At 42.2% G+C, this 14,454-nt stretch overlaps 1 protein-coding gene across 1 annotated transcript in view; it reads left to right on the forward strand.

Moving 5' to 3' along the window:
- The first annotated feature begins 791 nt into the window (after window positions 1-791).
- ccdc142 (coiled-coil domain containing 142) overlaps window positions 792-14,454 on the forward strand; it is a 34,903-nt gene continuing 21,240 nt past the window's right edge. Inside the window, exons 1-8 of the mRNA XM_038699675.1 lie at window positions 792-859; window positions 1,386-1,639; window positions 2,498-2,722; window positions 4,492-5,816; window positions 8,570-8,865; window positions 9,243-9,329; window positions 11,388-11,582; window positions 13,215-13,381. Coding sequence (XP_038555603.1) covers window positions 793-859; window positions 1,386-1,639; window positions 2,498-2,722; window positions 4,492-5,816; window positions 8,570-8,865; window positions 9,243-9,329; window positions 11,388-11,582; window positions 13,215-13,381 — 2,616 coding nt within the window. The 5' untranslated portion in view covers window position 792. The remainder of the gene's footprint in view (window positions 860-1,385; window positions 1,640-2,497; window positions 2,723-4,491; window positions 5,817-8,569; window positions 8,866-9,242; window positions 9,330-11,387; window positions 11,583-13,214; window positions 13,382-14,454) is intronic.

Below are 14,454 nucleotides of genomic sequence, written 5' to 3' on the forward strand. Positions count from 1 at the left end.
AGTATGATAATAAAATGTATGCATCAGTGAACACCTGAAAGGACTCTCAGACTGTACAGTCACAGATTGTCTGTAATCAGATTCAGCTGTTACCATGACAGCAGCAGGGCAGAAATTACTTTTAACATGAAGGCAATGAAGAAATCCTACGTGTCCTCGTGCTGATAATGTTCGGTGCTTGTGTGGCGACAGAAAGTAAACACGATTTGCGGTGCTGCCGTCTAGACAAAGTGCTGCGGGATACTTTTGTTTGACATGTTTGTGCTGCTTCATGTATTCGTGGACAGCAGCTGTGCTGCAGTGAAGCTGTTTCCAGTTCACAGAGCTCACGGAGCAGCACGTTGTTGAGTGTCTGTCTGAAATACTCCAAACTTTAGACGGTCGAAGGCGCGGTCTTGTAGCTGGAACTTGTCCGGGATAATCCCACACCGGATACAGTGTATTTACGTAATCACCCCAGCCCTAATGCCGATATAAGACACAGACAGGAAAACACGAAAACACAGGACTAAAGACATAATGGCAAAAACCAGAAACCCACAGGGACAAAATACAACTCATAACAATAACTTATTTGAAGGTGGGTGTCCAAGATTGACAGCGTGTTTGTGAGAGAAAGAGGGAGCGAGAGGAGGTCCTGACTTAATCCGCGCACTGCAGGCAGCTCTAAGTGGATTTTTTAAAGGGATCAGCATTGATATTGTGGCAGGGCGCCACAAATAATTCTATGTATGGGAAACTCTGAATAATGTGTATTAAAAACTACTGGTTGGCCACTAACACTTTTTGGAAATGTCCCTTTTTGTCTTTCAGAGGCGATGCAGTTCCTGCATGGAGACAGAGGATGTGACCACTGATGGTATTATGTAAACATGTGACAATCTTCCTGTACAACACTGCAGCACGCTGCTGGAAGAACTGTGTCCAAAACACTCTCTCTTATCAGCCAACAGGACCAAATCCATACCATACTATACAATCATTCTGTACATTGTGTACTATGTACTTATTGTCATAATATACTGTTTAGCACTTAGTATACAAAAACCCCCGACTTAATCTTACTTACTATACTATATATTAATACTTAATCGCTTCATACTAGCAGGAAAAAAGTTTTTTCAGCTGTGTGCAGCTCCTCCTTTTCCTCTGTGCATTGCACTGTGGGAGAAGAGCATCTATAGCACACACACAAATCTACATATTTAGTATGCATGAGCTGTGCATGCATCCTTTATTGTTTGAAATTGAAAAACCATCTATTTAACTTGTACGTGCTCCTTTTAAACTAAACCGATCATCTGACCCAGTCTTCCTCTTCTCCCCTTGTTTGTGAGTTGTCCATTTTTGTCTTCTAATCTAATGTTGGACGTGTTCCCTCGCAGGTTCCTGGTCACAGAGGTCCATCTCCCGTTCCTTGCAGCGAGCTGAGACTTTACTCAGAAGCACCTTTAATCCCAGCCTGAAGTGGCTGTTTCATGGCTGCAGTCAAGATGAGGAAGAGGAAGAGGGAAATTTTGTGGTAGCTCACAACCTAGTGTCCCGGTCCTCTGCACGTCTCCTGTGGCTGCAACAAGCTCTTCTGACTGTGGCACCCCAGTGGCAGCCAGTTGGTGGGGCACAGATGGGCTCTCCACAGGTGAGTTCCAGGGATTTCAACAGGTGTAAGGAAAACAACACAAGTAAAAAATGAATGCATCTTTGTCACGAGGAGACACTATTGCTGATGTGGTTGACGATGGATGGATAGATGGAAATAGTTATTAGAATATTTATTGAATACTTTCACCAAACCAGTCAACACACACCACCTGTCCCCTTGTTGTAAATAGTAAATAAAGTAAGTAAAGTAAGTAAACCCTAATAATCAGAAAATCTACAGATCTACACAATGGCTAGATAAACATCATAAATTAATTAACAGCTAGACAATCACTTCAACATATATGCAATGGAAAATATGAAATATGGAATAAATGCAGCATTTCTTAAATTGTGAGAATCTGCACACTAAACATTATTAGCCTTCCAAAACAGATAATAAACCAACATTTACTAAAAGAAAGGTCCGTTACTCATGCATGCACACACAACAGCAACAAGCAGCTTCTAAAACTGAGCTGTCTCTTCCCCTGCAGACACTGAGCAACTAAACGTCCAGCTCCCCTGCTCCTTCACTCTCTGACAGAGCTCCCTCAGTGACCTAACAGGCCCAGATATGCTCCAACCTCATAGGTAGTCACTGAGCTGTTAGAACACAATGTATAAATAATTGAGAAACATCAGAAGAAAAAGAAAGAAAAAGAAGAAACATTAAATAATAATAAAAATAGAAAGTATACTTCTGTAAGTCATTGCTTTTCAAATAAGAACTCTTGATGATCAAACAGGAACAAGAAGCAATGTCATGATGTGAGCTGTCCTGACCACTGGGAAAGAAATCTCTGATTTGACAGTTTTGACTGAGTCCGTACGCTGTCTCCTCCTCCCCCATCAGGTGTATGTTAAAGGACTCCCAGCAGATGCAGGTGTTCTCCTCCTGCCCTCCTCCTCCTTCCTGCAGGGGAACTACAGAGCTCTGTGCAGGCTCCTGGAGCAGCGATCCCTGCTGCTCTTCATACACGAGTACACTAGGAGGGCTCGCCTAACAGTGGCATACATATCCAGAGTGAGACACCTTCTGGAGGATCAGCTGAAGAAATCCCATCTGACGCTTAACCAGGTTAGGCTAAGCAGCAGGAATTTTTCAAACAGTAAAGGATTCTGTCAGCCATCTCTGTGATATGAACATGTCATCAGATTGTGTGTAATGTGAAACCCACTGAGAATCAACTATGTCAATGTTCACGAGCTAGTCTCTAGCTGTGTCCGTCAGCTGTTTGGTTCTCAGCAGGTAGTATACAAAGGTACTTTATACTTTATTTATTTCTCACATACACATACATGTAGTGAGATTCATCCTCTGCTTTTAACCCATCCCTAAGGGAGCAGTGAGCAGCCACTGTACAGCGGGGAACCAACTCCAGATTGAAATGCAGTGTCTGGTTAAATGACACTGACTGGAGAACCTACTTAACATGTTTTTGATGGTGGGGGAAACTGGAGCACCATGCAGACACTTCTTGGGACCTTCTTGCTGTGAGGCCACTGTGCTGCCACCAAGCTTTTTTGATGGAAGTGACTGTGTGTGGGTGTTGATGAGAGTGGCTTTCATTCAACTGTACAGTAACATGCAGTAACAACCCAAACAACGAGCTAAAAGATGCTAAAAAACAACTGATTTTGGCAGATTAGGGACCTTTTTTGTGGATTAATCTGTACCCTGTTTCCTGTAGACCCTCTGAACTGGACGCACAGACTGACAGATCCTGCAATATAATGAAGCTTAGAGGCGCACAGAACGTGTGTTTCTGTGTTCAAATCAATTACTACTGATAGATAAAGATGAGCTATGAGGTATAAAACCAATGCGGATATCATGAGTTACTGAATCATTTGAATTATTACAGTGACATTATGCATTGCATACAGGTATATTAAGCTCACTGTAAAGTCACTTATCATATTAGATGTTTAGTCCCTGTAATGATCTTATCACAAGGTCTGAAATGTTTTATGATTTATGTGATCATCAGTAGCATAGTTGTAGTCCTGCTGAATAATACTGTATCACATCTCTAATCACATCTCACAAATGATATTTTCATTCTGAAACTAATGGGAGAGTAAACGGTGATGAGGTTCAGTAGCTGAGTTGGCTGGTAGAGGGTGTCTCTTTGCCTGCACCGTGGCTTGCTGTCTTCCAACACATACCGCCAGGAAACCAGAGGCCTTCTATACTCCCCCTCTGTCCCTCTCCCTATGAGAAATAACTAATTCATAAAAATGGCAATCAGCAAAAAGGAAGAAGTAATCATGCAGTATGGAATATGAAATATGAATATGCATGCTTGGAATGACTTAAAGTGCACCCCTGAATGTTATGCACTGTGCAGCTGTTCCACAAAACATCACGTACATACCCAGCTTTTTCAGTCCAGTGTCAGGGTATTTCTACAGGATGCACATAAGATCAACAGGACCATGAGAAGAAGAGTCCTACATAAACATGGCCCACAGAGTAAAGGTTCCAGTGAAGTCTCACAGCCATTAACTCCACGTTTGGAGTGAACCTGAACTGATAACAGGCTGCTACACAGCAGCTTCACCACTTTCAACTGGAAAACTGTAAATTACTGAAAGCTCAGTCTTCTAATGGTTTTGACTTCTTTCTTGATCATTTTGACAGTTATAGACTGTATTTTATTTTAAACAGTTCTTGCATGGCTGCTTGTGTTTAGACCGCTTTTGACATTCCAAACCTTTGGCTTCCTTTCCTCAGTGTAAAAAAAGGCGTTTTTATGATTGTATCATTTTGGGGTCAGTCCTGACACTCTGGAACCGTATCAGTACTTACTTAATTCACAAAAGCATTGTCCTCTACCTTTCCAGACCCCGTCCAGCTGGCCTTCAGTCAAAGTTGGTCTCTGCTCACTGAGTCAGGAGCTCCGGGTCCATCTCAACCACTGGTCTTGTCTGTTCTCGAAAGTCCAATCTGACCACCATCTGAGACCTGCTGTGGTCCAGCAGACCAGGCTGCTGGTGAAAATCAAACAGACTTTGGACTTACTTGGTCTGCAGGCGCTGGTTTTGATGGAACATTATGTGTATGTCATTCTGTGTGCTATAGCCCAGACTGAATTAGAATCTGTACCAAGAGAAGTCCTGGAGGATATTTTAGCTGGTACAGACCTGTATAATCAGGCGGTGGGGGAGCAGAGAGCGCAGCACAGAGCCACCCAGATGAGGACTGCAGTATTACAGCAGGCACATTATTCCACACTGGTTTCTGGTCTTCCGGACTGCAAAGGCCATCACCCTGCTTCCTTCTCAGTCAAAGAGCTGATGAGGATTTTAGCAGTGCATCATGCAGACACGGCAGCCAAGCAGCTGCACTGCTTGGCCTTTGAGCAGAGCTATTGCATATGTCAGGTCCACACCAACTGCGAGGCCAATGCATGTTCTGATAACTCTGTTAGTCAGGCGTCCAGGGTCCGCTGTGGGACCTCCGCTCTGAGATCTGAGTGGACCTGGGAACAGCTGCTGCATACCTACCTCAATGCCTCTCCTGTCTTCTCTATTAATCATCATGCCCCTCTGCAGTCGTCATCTCATCACACCTGCCATAAAACCCCTCCTGTTTACACCACTGACCTGCATCTGGGCAGCACTATCTTGGAAAACCACCATCCTGTTTTAGCCAAGCCCACCTTTGTCCAATATAGAACACAGGGCTCTGACAAAGATCAAACTAGCCAGAGCCAAGCATACATACCCCAGACTTGTCTAACTCAGAGCACTGTCGAGCCAAATCTAGAAAGACAGACCAGTTCAGAAACCTGTAAACTACTGCAGATCATTTCATCCCCATCCCCCTCAGCCCTGCCTCTGTCAGGAGTTTGCCAACAGGACTATTCCTCAGTAGAACTACTTTTTCAGCTGCTATTTTCCTTCAGTGACCTGCTTGCTCCGCTGGCATCACATACACCTACAGCAGAGGCCCAGACCGAACGACTGCTCCCACATACAATAACAGATGTCTTATCACCAAATGGAAAGACTGGCCCGATGATTTCAACTGCTGCGATCATAAATACAGCTGATTCAGTGAAATTGACTAGACTGAATACAGAACTGAACACGAGCCAAGATGTGGAAGGAACGCAGCAGGAATGGGCTGAAGTGGAAATAACAGCCAGACCAGAAGCCACTGTCAGGTAATGTCAAGATTAACCAGCCACCGTTATCTTGATTGTTGATCCACTGTTTTTCCACATGTACTGTAAGGCTTCAGTATGCTTTGATCAAATTGCTCATGGAATCTCCTGAATCCCCTTTTGCAGTGATTCCCATTTGAATGATTCATTGCTTATCACCCCACTCTAGGGCCCAAGTTATGCTTTCTGCACCCCATTAGCTCAGAGGCTCAAGGCCGACCGTCCACATGCAGCCCATAATGTATAACCACAAAGACTATGTACTCAACAAATGTGTGAACACATCTGCCTTTGTAGACATCCCATTTAGGATTCTATCTGCCTTTTAAAGGCCTTTTCACACGAGAAGCGATTTACGCACCTTGTAATTAATTTTGAATGAGAAGCGAGCGTGCAGGAAGGGAAGCACAGGCATTATGATAGGCGGAGCGACAAGTAGCGCATTCCCGTGAAACTGTTGCAGTCGTGCTCGTCTCACGCACACACCCGCCTGCTGCCAGAGTTGAATTGTCTTGAACTTTTTGTTCGTGACTTGCAGCTCAAATCAATGGTGGAGAGACTGATCTTCGCTGTTTGAGAGTTTCCAGAACCTATTACTTTTACTATTTACTAAATAGTTTTAAGGACATGAACAGGAGAGAATTCACATGGCAGAGCATCCCCACAAAACTGAATGTATTAGGTAACCTGTATAATTTTAACTTAAGTTAAATAGGCTGCAGCGGTTCAGCGCACATAAGCCGTTGCCATGGTTACTATGCAAAGAGTGCCTTCTGTTTACTCGCGGAGCGCTTGTCTCCCTGTCTGTTTACATGTGGAGCGCAGAGCAACCCCGCCAGGCCAAGTGACTACGCAGGCAGAGTCACTTCCCGTCTGAAAAGACCTTAAGATGGCAGGCTTCTCATTGCCTTGAGTGTGACGGAACTGACAGAATCATCTGATGAGCATCTGTAATCAGTGTATGAGTGCAGGGCTCGACGATAACGGTGACGATAACGGTGGCCCGATGGCCCAGGGCCCAGTGGGGTCGCCAGGAATTTTGGGCCCCATGACAAAAAAATCAAATTGGACCCCCTCTGCACAGCTGTTGTGATCTGTTCTGTAGGACTTAACTGTCCCATCAAAAGCCTTACATAACTCTAATTAAAGGCTTGCAAGTGTCTGGCTTCTTGTAGTTCAATATTAGTAGTAGGACAGTATTTACTGCTGGTAATTTGCACATGCAAGTCTGCATACAGGATGCAGTTCACCATTTGCTTCTCAATTAAACTGCCCTTCATAATGGGAATAGTAAAGTCTGTATCTATAGATGTCATTAGCGGCCATAATTCAATTTAAATGAACGTATCAAACTGGATTATTTTCATATAGTCTGTAATTTACATGCAGGCTGAGGTAAGCTGCTGTCCAGCATCCAGTACAGACAGGAAGTTGTATTTTTATTTTATTTCATAATGATCATTATGTGAGAAAATAACTTGTGTTTGAATTTCTGTCATTAAGAAATATTTAATTGTCTTTTTTTGTTATGATAAAAAGAGCAAGAGAGACAGAGAAATCCCCACAGACTCCCTGGAATGATGCTAACTGGCATGTCATTAACACAGTGTTGTTCGCCTTCTTCACTGGGACATGGGGGGCTACAGTTATGGGGAGACTGAGGTGCTGCTGACTTATCTGTTGTTAGTCTGCCAAAAGGGGCAGGGACAATGATTTAATATGAATATCTTGCTAAATGTTTCCTTGCACTGATTAAATGCTGATGAAATGTAGGCTAACACTAGTCTGTAGCTAGCTAGCTTATTTCACTATGGACATTAAGCCAACAGGTTAACACCACTCGCAGACTAAAGGCTACTTTGATGTCTTGTCATTATGCAGCTATTATTTTGAATTGGTAAGGCTACAGCCTACTTCTTATTTCTCTCATAAATACAGAAACAGAAGGGGGGAGGTCACATTAAACTAGAAATAAAATATGTAAAAAGTATCGATACCAGCCTGGGTATTAGTTGGTATTGGATCGGATAGGAATTAAGTGGTATCAAACATCACTACTACCGATTGCATCTAAACACCGTACATATATATACATATATATATATATATATATATATGTATATATATATATATATATATATGTATATGTATATATGTATATATATATATATATATATATATATATATATATATATATGTATATATATATATATGTGTGTGTGTGTATATATATGTTATGTATATATATATATATATATATATATATATATATATATATATATATATATATATATATACATATTGGGACTGGGGCCCAAAGATCTTTACAACTCACCTGTCCAAGTGTTTTTCCGTAAGCATAAAAATGTTGTTACTGTGTAGATACAGCAGTTGACAAAAAACTCAAGGGTCTACCTATACAGAATGTGAGGCAGTCCCCTGATATAAGTCTAATTCTGTTAGAATGAGAAAATGTTTTCTCTGTCACATACACATTTGACTTTGGCAGGAAAGCATTTTTGCACCTATTACTATGGGTTTAAAAGCTAAGGTGTACTGCAAATCCACCAGTGATGTGGCCAGAAATATGTTCTGTTGTGCTTGTCATCTCGTCAAATAGTGACACTGTATACCACTTGGATGTTTGTAAATGCAAACAGCCTGCATATTCATCTTGTTTTGTTGCTCTTGACACTGACAGTTCCTGCTACACAGTCCTTGTACAATAACCACACACTGTTTGTGTCCTTCAGCTCAGGTTTTCATAGGGACCCAGAGAAAGAGGATACTGTGCGAGCAGAGGGGATGACAGGGGAGGCAGACTGTCTTCGCTGGCCTCACTCTGTGCAGTGGTTGGACCTCGGTCAGTCACTGCTGTTTGCTGACCTGTTTGGACAGTACCGCACCCTGCTGTGGACTCTCTGCTGCAAAGCCCTGTGGCTGCAGCTCCATGTGCCACAAACAGGAAGCACTGCAGGAAGTATCAGCCTCCAAGACAACCACAGGAGGCTCCAAATCCTGCACAGGATCAGTCAAGTTGCAAAGACAGGTAAGAAGTGTGTTTAAGAGCCTTGAACAATAGCACAAAACTGTAGTGTTGCTCAGGAAATGATACAATTCACTAGTTTATAATGACAAAAACAATATTGTTACCATTTTGCATGTTGTTACCTTAGCAAATATTTAGTTGATTGGTAGAATTTGTGTTTATTTCTTGTGATTGTGAATTGTTGATGATACTGCATGTGGTGTCCACATTGTTTTAAGGATAGGAGAGTGTGTTTTTAAGAAGGGTACACAGGGGTTAAATGTTTAAGCTTAAGATGAGTTATTTTTCATAGGGTGGAGAAATGGTTTTTCCCCTAAGAAATCCAATTTACTGTGCTGTCTACATGACACCTCTGGGTTTTGTGCTGTTTGTTGTAGATCTGTTTCCAATGGAGTACAGAACCATGCTGGAGGACTTCAGTCTGTTACTATTAACCATTACAGCACATGCTCAGTGGGACTATGGTTGGTAGACATGCACACACACAAATCACTCATAGTAAAATGTTGTTAGAGGCAAAGCTGTTGTAGAAACAGTATTCTCAGTGTTAAACAGCGACAGGCAGAGCTACTGAGCAGGACCAGATTTACATACAGTGGGTACGGAAAGTATTCAGACCCCTTTAAATTTTTCACTCTTTGTTTCATTGCAGCCATTTTCCAAAAATCAAAAAAGTTCATTTTATTTCTCAGTAATGTACACTCATCACCCCATCTTGACAGAAAAAAAACAGAAATGTAGAAATTTCTGCAAATTTATTAAAAAAGAAAAACTGAAATATCACATGGTCATAAGTATTCAGCCCTTTGCCGTGACACTCATATTTAACTCAGGTGCTGTCTATTTCTTCTGATCATCCTTAAGATGGTTCTACACCTTCATTTGAGTCCAGCTGTGTTTGATTATACTGATTGGACTTGATTAGGAAAGCCACACACCTGTCTATATAAGACCTTACAGCTCACAGTGCATGTCAGAGCAAATGAGAATCATGAGGTCAAAGGCACTGCCTGAAGAGCTCAGAGACAGAATTGTGGCAAGGCACAGATCTGGCCAAGGTTACAAAAAAATTTCTGCTGCACTTAAGGTTCCTAAGAGCACAGTGGCCTCCATAATCCTCAAATGGAAGACGTTTGGGACGACCGGAACCCTTCCTAGAGCTGGCCGCCCGGCCAAACTGAGCTATCGGGGGAGAAGAGCCTTGGTGAGAGAGGTAAAGAAGAACCCAAAGGTCACTGTGGCTGAGCTCCAGAGATGCAGTCGGGAGATGGGAGAAAGTTGTAGTAAGTCAACCATCACTGCAGCAATCCACCAGTCGGGGCTTTATGGCAGAGTGGCCCGACGGAAGCCTCTCCTCAGTGCAAGACACATGAAAGCCCTCATGGAGTTTGCTAAAAAACACCTGAAGGACTCCAAGATGGTGATAAATAAGATCCTCTGGTCTGATGAGACCAAGATAGAACTTTTTGGCCTTAATTCTAAGCGGTATGTGTGGAGAAAACCAGGCACTGCTCATCACCTGTCCAATACAGTCTCAACAGTGAAGCATGGTGGTGGCATCATGCTGTGGGGGTGTTTTTCAGCTGCAGGGACAGGACGACTGGTTGCAATCGAGGGAAAGATGAATGCGGCCGAGTACAGGGATATCCTGGACGAAAACCTTTTCCAGAGTGCTCTGGACCTCAGACTGGGCCGAAGGTTTACCTTCCAACAAGACAATAACCCTAAGCACACCGCTAAAATAACGAAGGAGTGGCTTCACAACAACTCCGTGGCTGTTCTTGAATGGCCCAGCCAGATCCCTGACTTAAACCCAATTGAGCATCTCTGGAGAGACCTGAAAATGGCTGTCCACCAACGTTTACCATCCAACCTGACAGAACTGGAGAGGATCTGCAAGGAGGAATGGCAGAGGATACCCAAATCCAGATGTGAAAAACTTGTTGCATCTTTCCCAAAATGACTCATGGCTGTATTAGATCAAAAGGGTGCTTCTACTAAATACTGAGCAAAGGGTCTGAATACTTATGACCATGTGATATTTCAGTTTTTCTTTTTTAATAAATTTGCAAAAATTTCTACATTTCTGTTTTTTTTCTGTCAAGATGGGGTGCTGAGTGTACATTACTGAGAAATAAAATGAACTTTTTTGATTTTTGGAAAATGGCTGCAATGAAACAAAGAGTGAAAAATTTAAAGGGGTCTGAATACTTTCCGTACCCACTGTATTAGCATGTTAGCCTATTTTAGGTTAAGGGAGTGTGGTGCTGAATTTTGTATTTACTGTTATGTTTGATAATTTGTTATCAACAGATACTATTAAATTAAATATTAAATCACAAGTTTTAAACCTTGATCTGGACATCAGAACATGCACTTCAAATGTTTCATTATATGAATAAGTGTGTGTGTGTGTGTGTGTGTGTGTGGGCGTGTATATATATATATGTCTTTCTGTTGCATTATTTCCTCATTTTGTCCTCATGCTGTCTGTCTTTCTCTCCTTCTGTCTCTTTCTTCAGTGGTGTGCAGAAGTTTAGGTTCAGCTCTGAAAGACAAGTGTCTCACAAATGTAAATCAAGGCAGTAACTGTTTGATGCCTTCATCGGAGCAAGATGGAAGTGTGATGATGTCAGTGACCATGGAGCACTTCCTACTGCTGTCCCCGCCTCTCATGTCATCTCTGTGCTGCCATCACTCAGACAGCAGGTCCTCAGGTGAAGAGACATACACAGTGTTTCCTCCACAGTTATTCAGTCACCTTGTGCATAATATCAGCTGATTCATCAGTGTGTGCCAGCAATCACTCTGTCTCTGAAACAGTGTCATGTCCACCAAAGCTCCACTTAACTGCTTTGGTAGGCCAGTGTTGGTGTGTAGATCTACTATTGATACATAAACCATATGCAGATTGTAGCAGAAAAATAATCCTCTTGCACTGCACACAGTATTATTAGTGGGATCTCTGGGAGCCAACATTAGTGCCAAATAGTTAGCTTCCACAGACAAATGTCCGCATTTACTGTAGCAGCTGGCAAATTCTGTAACTAATCACAGTTGTGATGTGTTCTGTTTACCAGGCGAAAATCTGTGTGCACACATAGCACCAGCCTCATCTGGCTCGTTTTCTGTAGTTTCAATAACGATAACGTTTGTGTCATCTGCTACAGCTGCAGTATCACCTGTCCGGAGCGGCAGGAGATTCAGCTGCAGGCTTACCAAAACACTGAAAGGGTGTAGTTTGAGTTTGCTTGCGTTTCACATCTCCTTTAGTGATTCACATGAGTTAACTTGTGCTGAGTGCTACGCAGCTGTGTTGTTGTATGGTAGGTGAAGTCAGATCCTGGTCACATGCCACAAAGCCCCAAAAGTCAGTGCTTCGCAACACAGACGGGGTGAATTTATAAATGAACGTGTGAAAGTTCTGTCACAAAACGATGTTACATATCATCTCGCTATTTTAAGTGGTATATGGAAATCTATGACTGTTGGGTATACAGCGTATACCTGTGTATCATGTTGACTACACCACTGGGATGCACCAGTCGATCGGCTAGGGACCGGAACTGGTTATGTTTTTTTTACAAGCATGGACTAGGTAAAGCAACAGTGAACAAAGCAGTTGGTGCTGATGTGGTCTCGTTCGCTAACTAACAACAACAACAACAACACAACAAACAGAAACAGAGAGAGAAAGAGAGGGTGTGTCAAGAAGAACAATGAAAAACAAGGTGAGCAAATTACTGTAGTTTGTGAGGAAACACTAAAACAAGGTGGAGAATTAAGTAGAATTAAAATGGTGAGATCAGAAATAGGGAAATTTATTCTTTAAAATATTTTCAAATAAATACAAATATAGCCCCACCACTGCAGTTACGCTGTCATTCTGTGCGAAACACTGAGCTGTGTTCTGCAGTTTATTTTCAGTTAGATTTTATTCGTACAGAAAGCTCTGTCCAGCAGCCTGACCTGGAGCACTTTTTATTTTGAGATGTTTTTAGAGTGACATGACAATAACCTACCTGTCACCTGTGTGTAATGGTTTGTGCATCTTGTAAACATAGCCAGGACACTCAGCCTTTGCTAGTTTAGTAGAATACAGCACGATTTACTTGTGTTCACTCTACTAATTATCATTAGCCTGTTAGTGCTTTGGCTTTACTTATTATGATGAGACAAGTCAGCATTCCTCCACTGTACATCTAAACTAATTTTTGTATTGTTCGAAAGTCTGTTACTTTCTATCCTTTGTTTTATCTGTGTTCTTCAGAACACCTTAAAGTGTTTTACATTACAGTACACATAGAGGCTGATTAGACTACCTCTGTCTCTCTGTCTCTCTCTCTCAGGGTTCTATAGCCTCTTCCCCTCCAGGCACACTCTCCAAAGGCAGACTGTTAGCTTGGCATTAGCCACAGTGCAACTGTCTACAGTCTGGGTCATGTCCAAGGCTTTCCAGTTCCTCTCCTCATGGAGCCTCAACAAGTTCCTGCTCATCACACAGGGAGACCTCAAAGTAGGGTACTCATTTATATCAGTTTATATATTTTAGTCGGTGGATGAACAAAGAGTTACATTACACAAAAGAAAGCCTGTTTGTCCTGATACAGGGATAATGCTGTATTCACATGCTCCTCGAATGGTCACATTCCCAAGTTGGGAAGTCGTTCTCCTGACTTCCCAACAGCGTGTTCGTGAGCTTTAAGTCGTGATGATTTTTGTATAGCGTCTGAGTGATGGGTTATTGGAAATGCTCCGTACTTGTATAGCGCCTTTCTAGTCTTTTCGACCACTCAAAGCGCTTTTACACTACATCAAACGGAAACTAGCACTCACACTCACGCTGGCCAGGAGCAAATCGGGGTTCACACAACCAGGGGGAGCCAGGGATTGAACCGCCGACCTTCCGATTAACGGCCAACCGCTCTACCTCCTGAGCCACAGCTGCCCCTTATTATGGATGTGGTGTTACTATCCAAATAGGCTGAAACCTATTGAAGTTTATCCAACGAAGGTTGCCCTTGACCTCAGCCTCATAGTTATCCAATGAAGGTTGACCTCAACCTTTGTTGGACCTGGATGACTGAGAACCATCACAGACATATTGAAGCTTAGTGATTTTGTTCCAGATTTGTTGCTGTAACAGTACATTCCATAAAACCACTAAAATATTATAGTCTAATACTATTTTACAAAATATATATGAGCAAAAAATGTATACACACTATGTGAATTAATGAAAAGCGTTTACTATTCAATTCAAGAAAGCTTTATTGGTATGAGCATGATGACAATATTCCCAAAGCCACATACATACACATATAAAAGCAGAATGATAAAGTTGAACAGAATTGAAATTAAATAAGATAGTTGACGTAATGATTCCAGACAGAAAAGGAGTTGGTGTCTTCACTGGCCATCCCTCAGGTTGTGACAGGCTGCTACATATACTGCCAGTACGGCCAAATCTTTGTTCTCTCCCAGAATGTGCTGTAGTTTTTCTTCATTTGTGTAGTTTTGAAACTCAGGGAGGATTGAGTTGAATTTACTGAATGAAAATTGGTTATTGCTGTTTGATATTCATGCCAA

Source organism: Micropterus salmoides, unplaced genomic scaffold (genome assembly GCF_014851395.1).
Source record: "Micropterus salmoides isolate LMB-PRFRI ecotype aquatic unplaced genomic scaffold, ASM1485139v1 Ms_hic_scaffold_5, whole genome shotgun sequence".
NCBI lineage: Eukaryota > Metazoa > Chordata > Actinopteri > Centrarchiformes > Centrarchidae > Micropterus > Micropterus salmoides.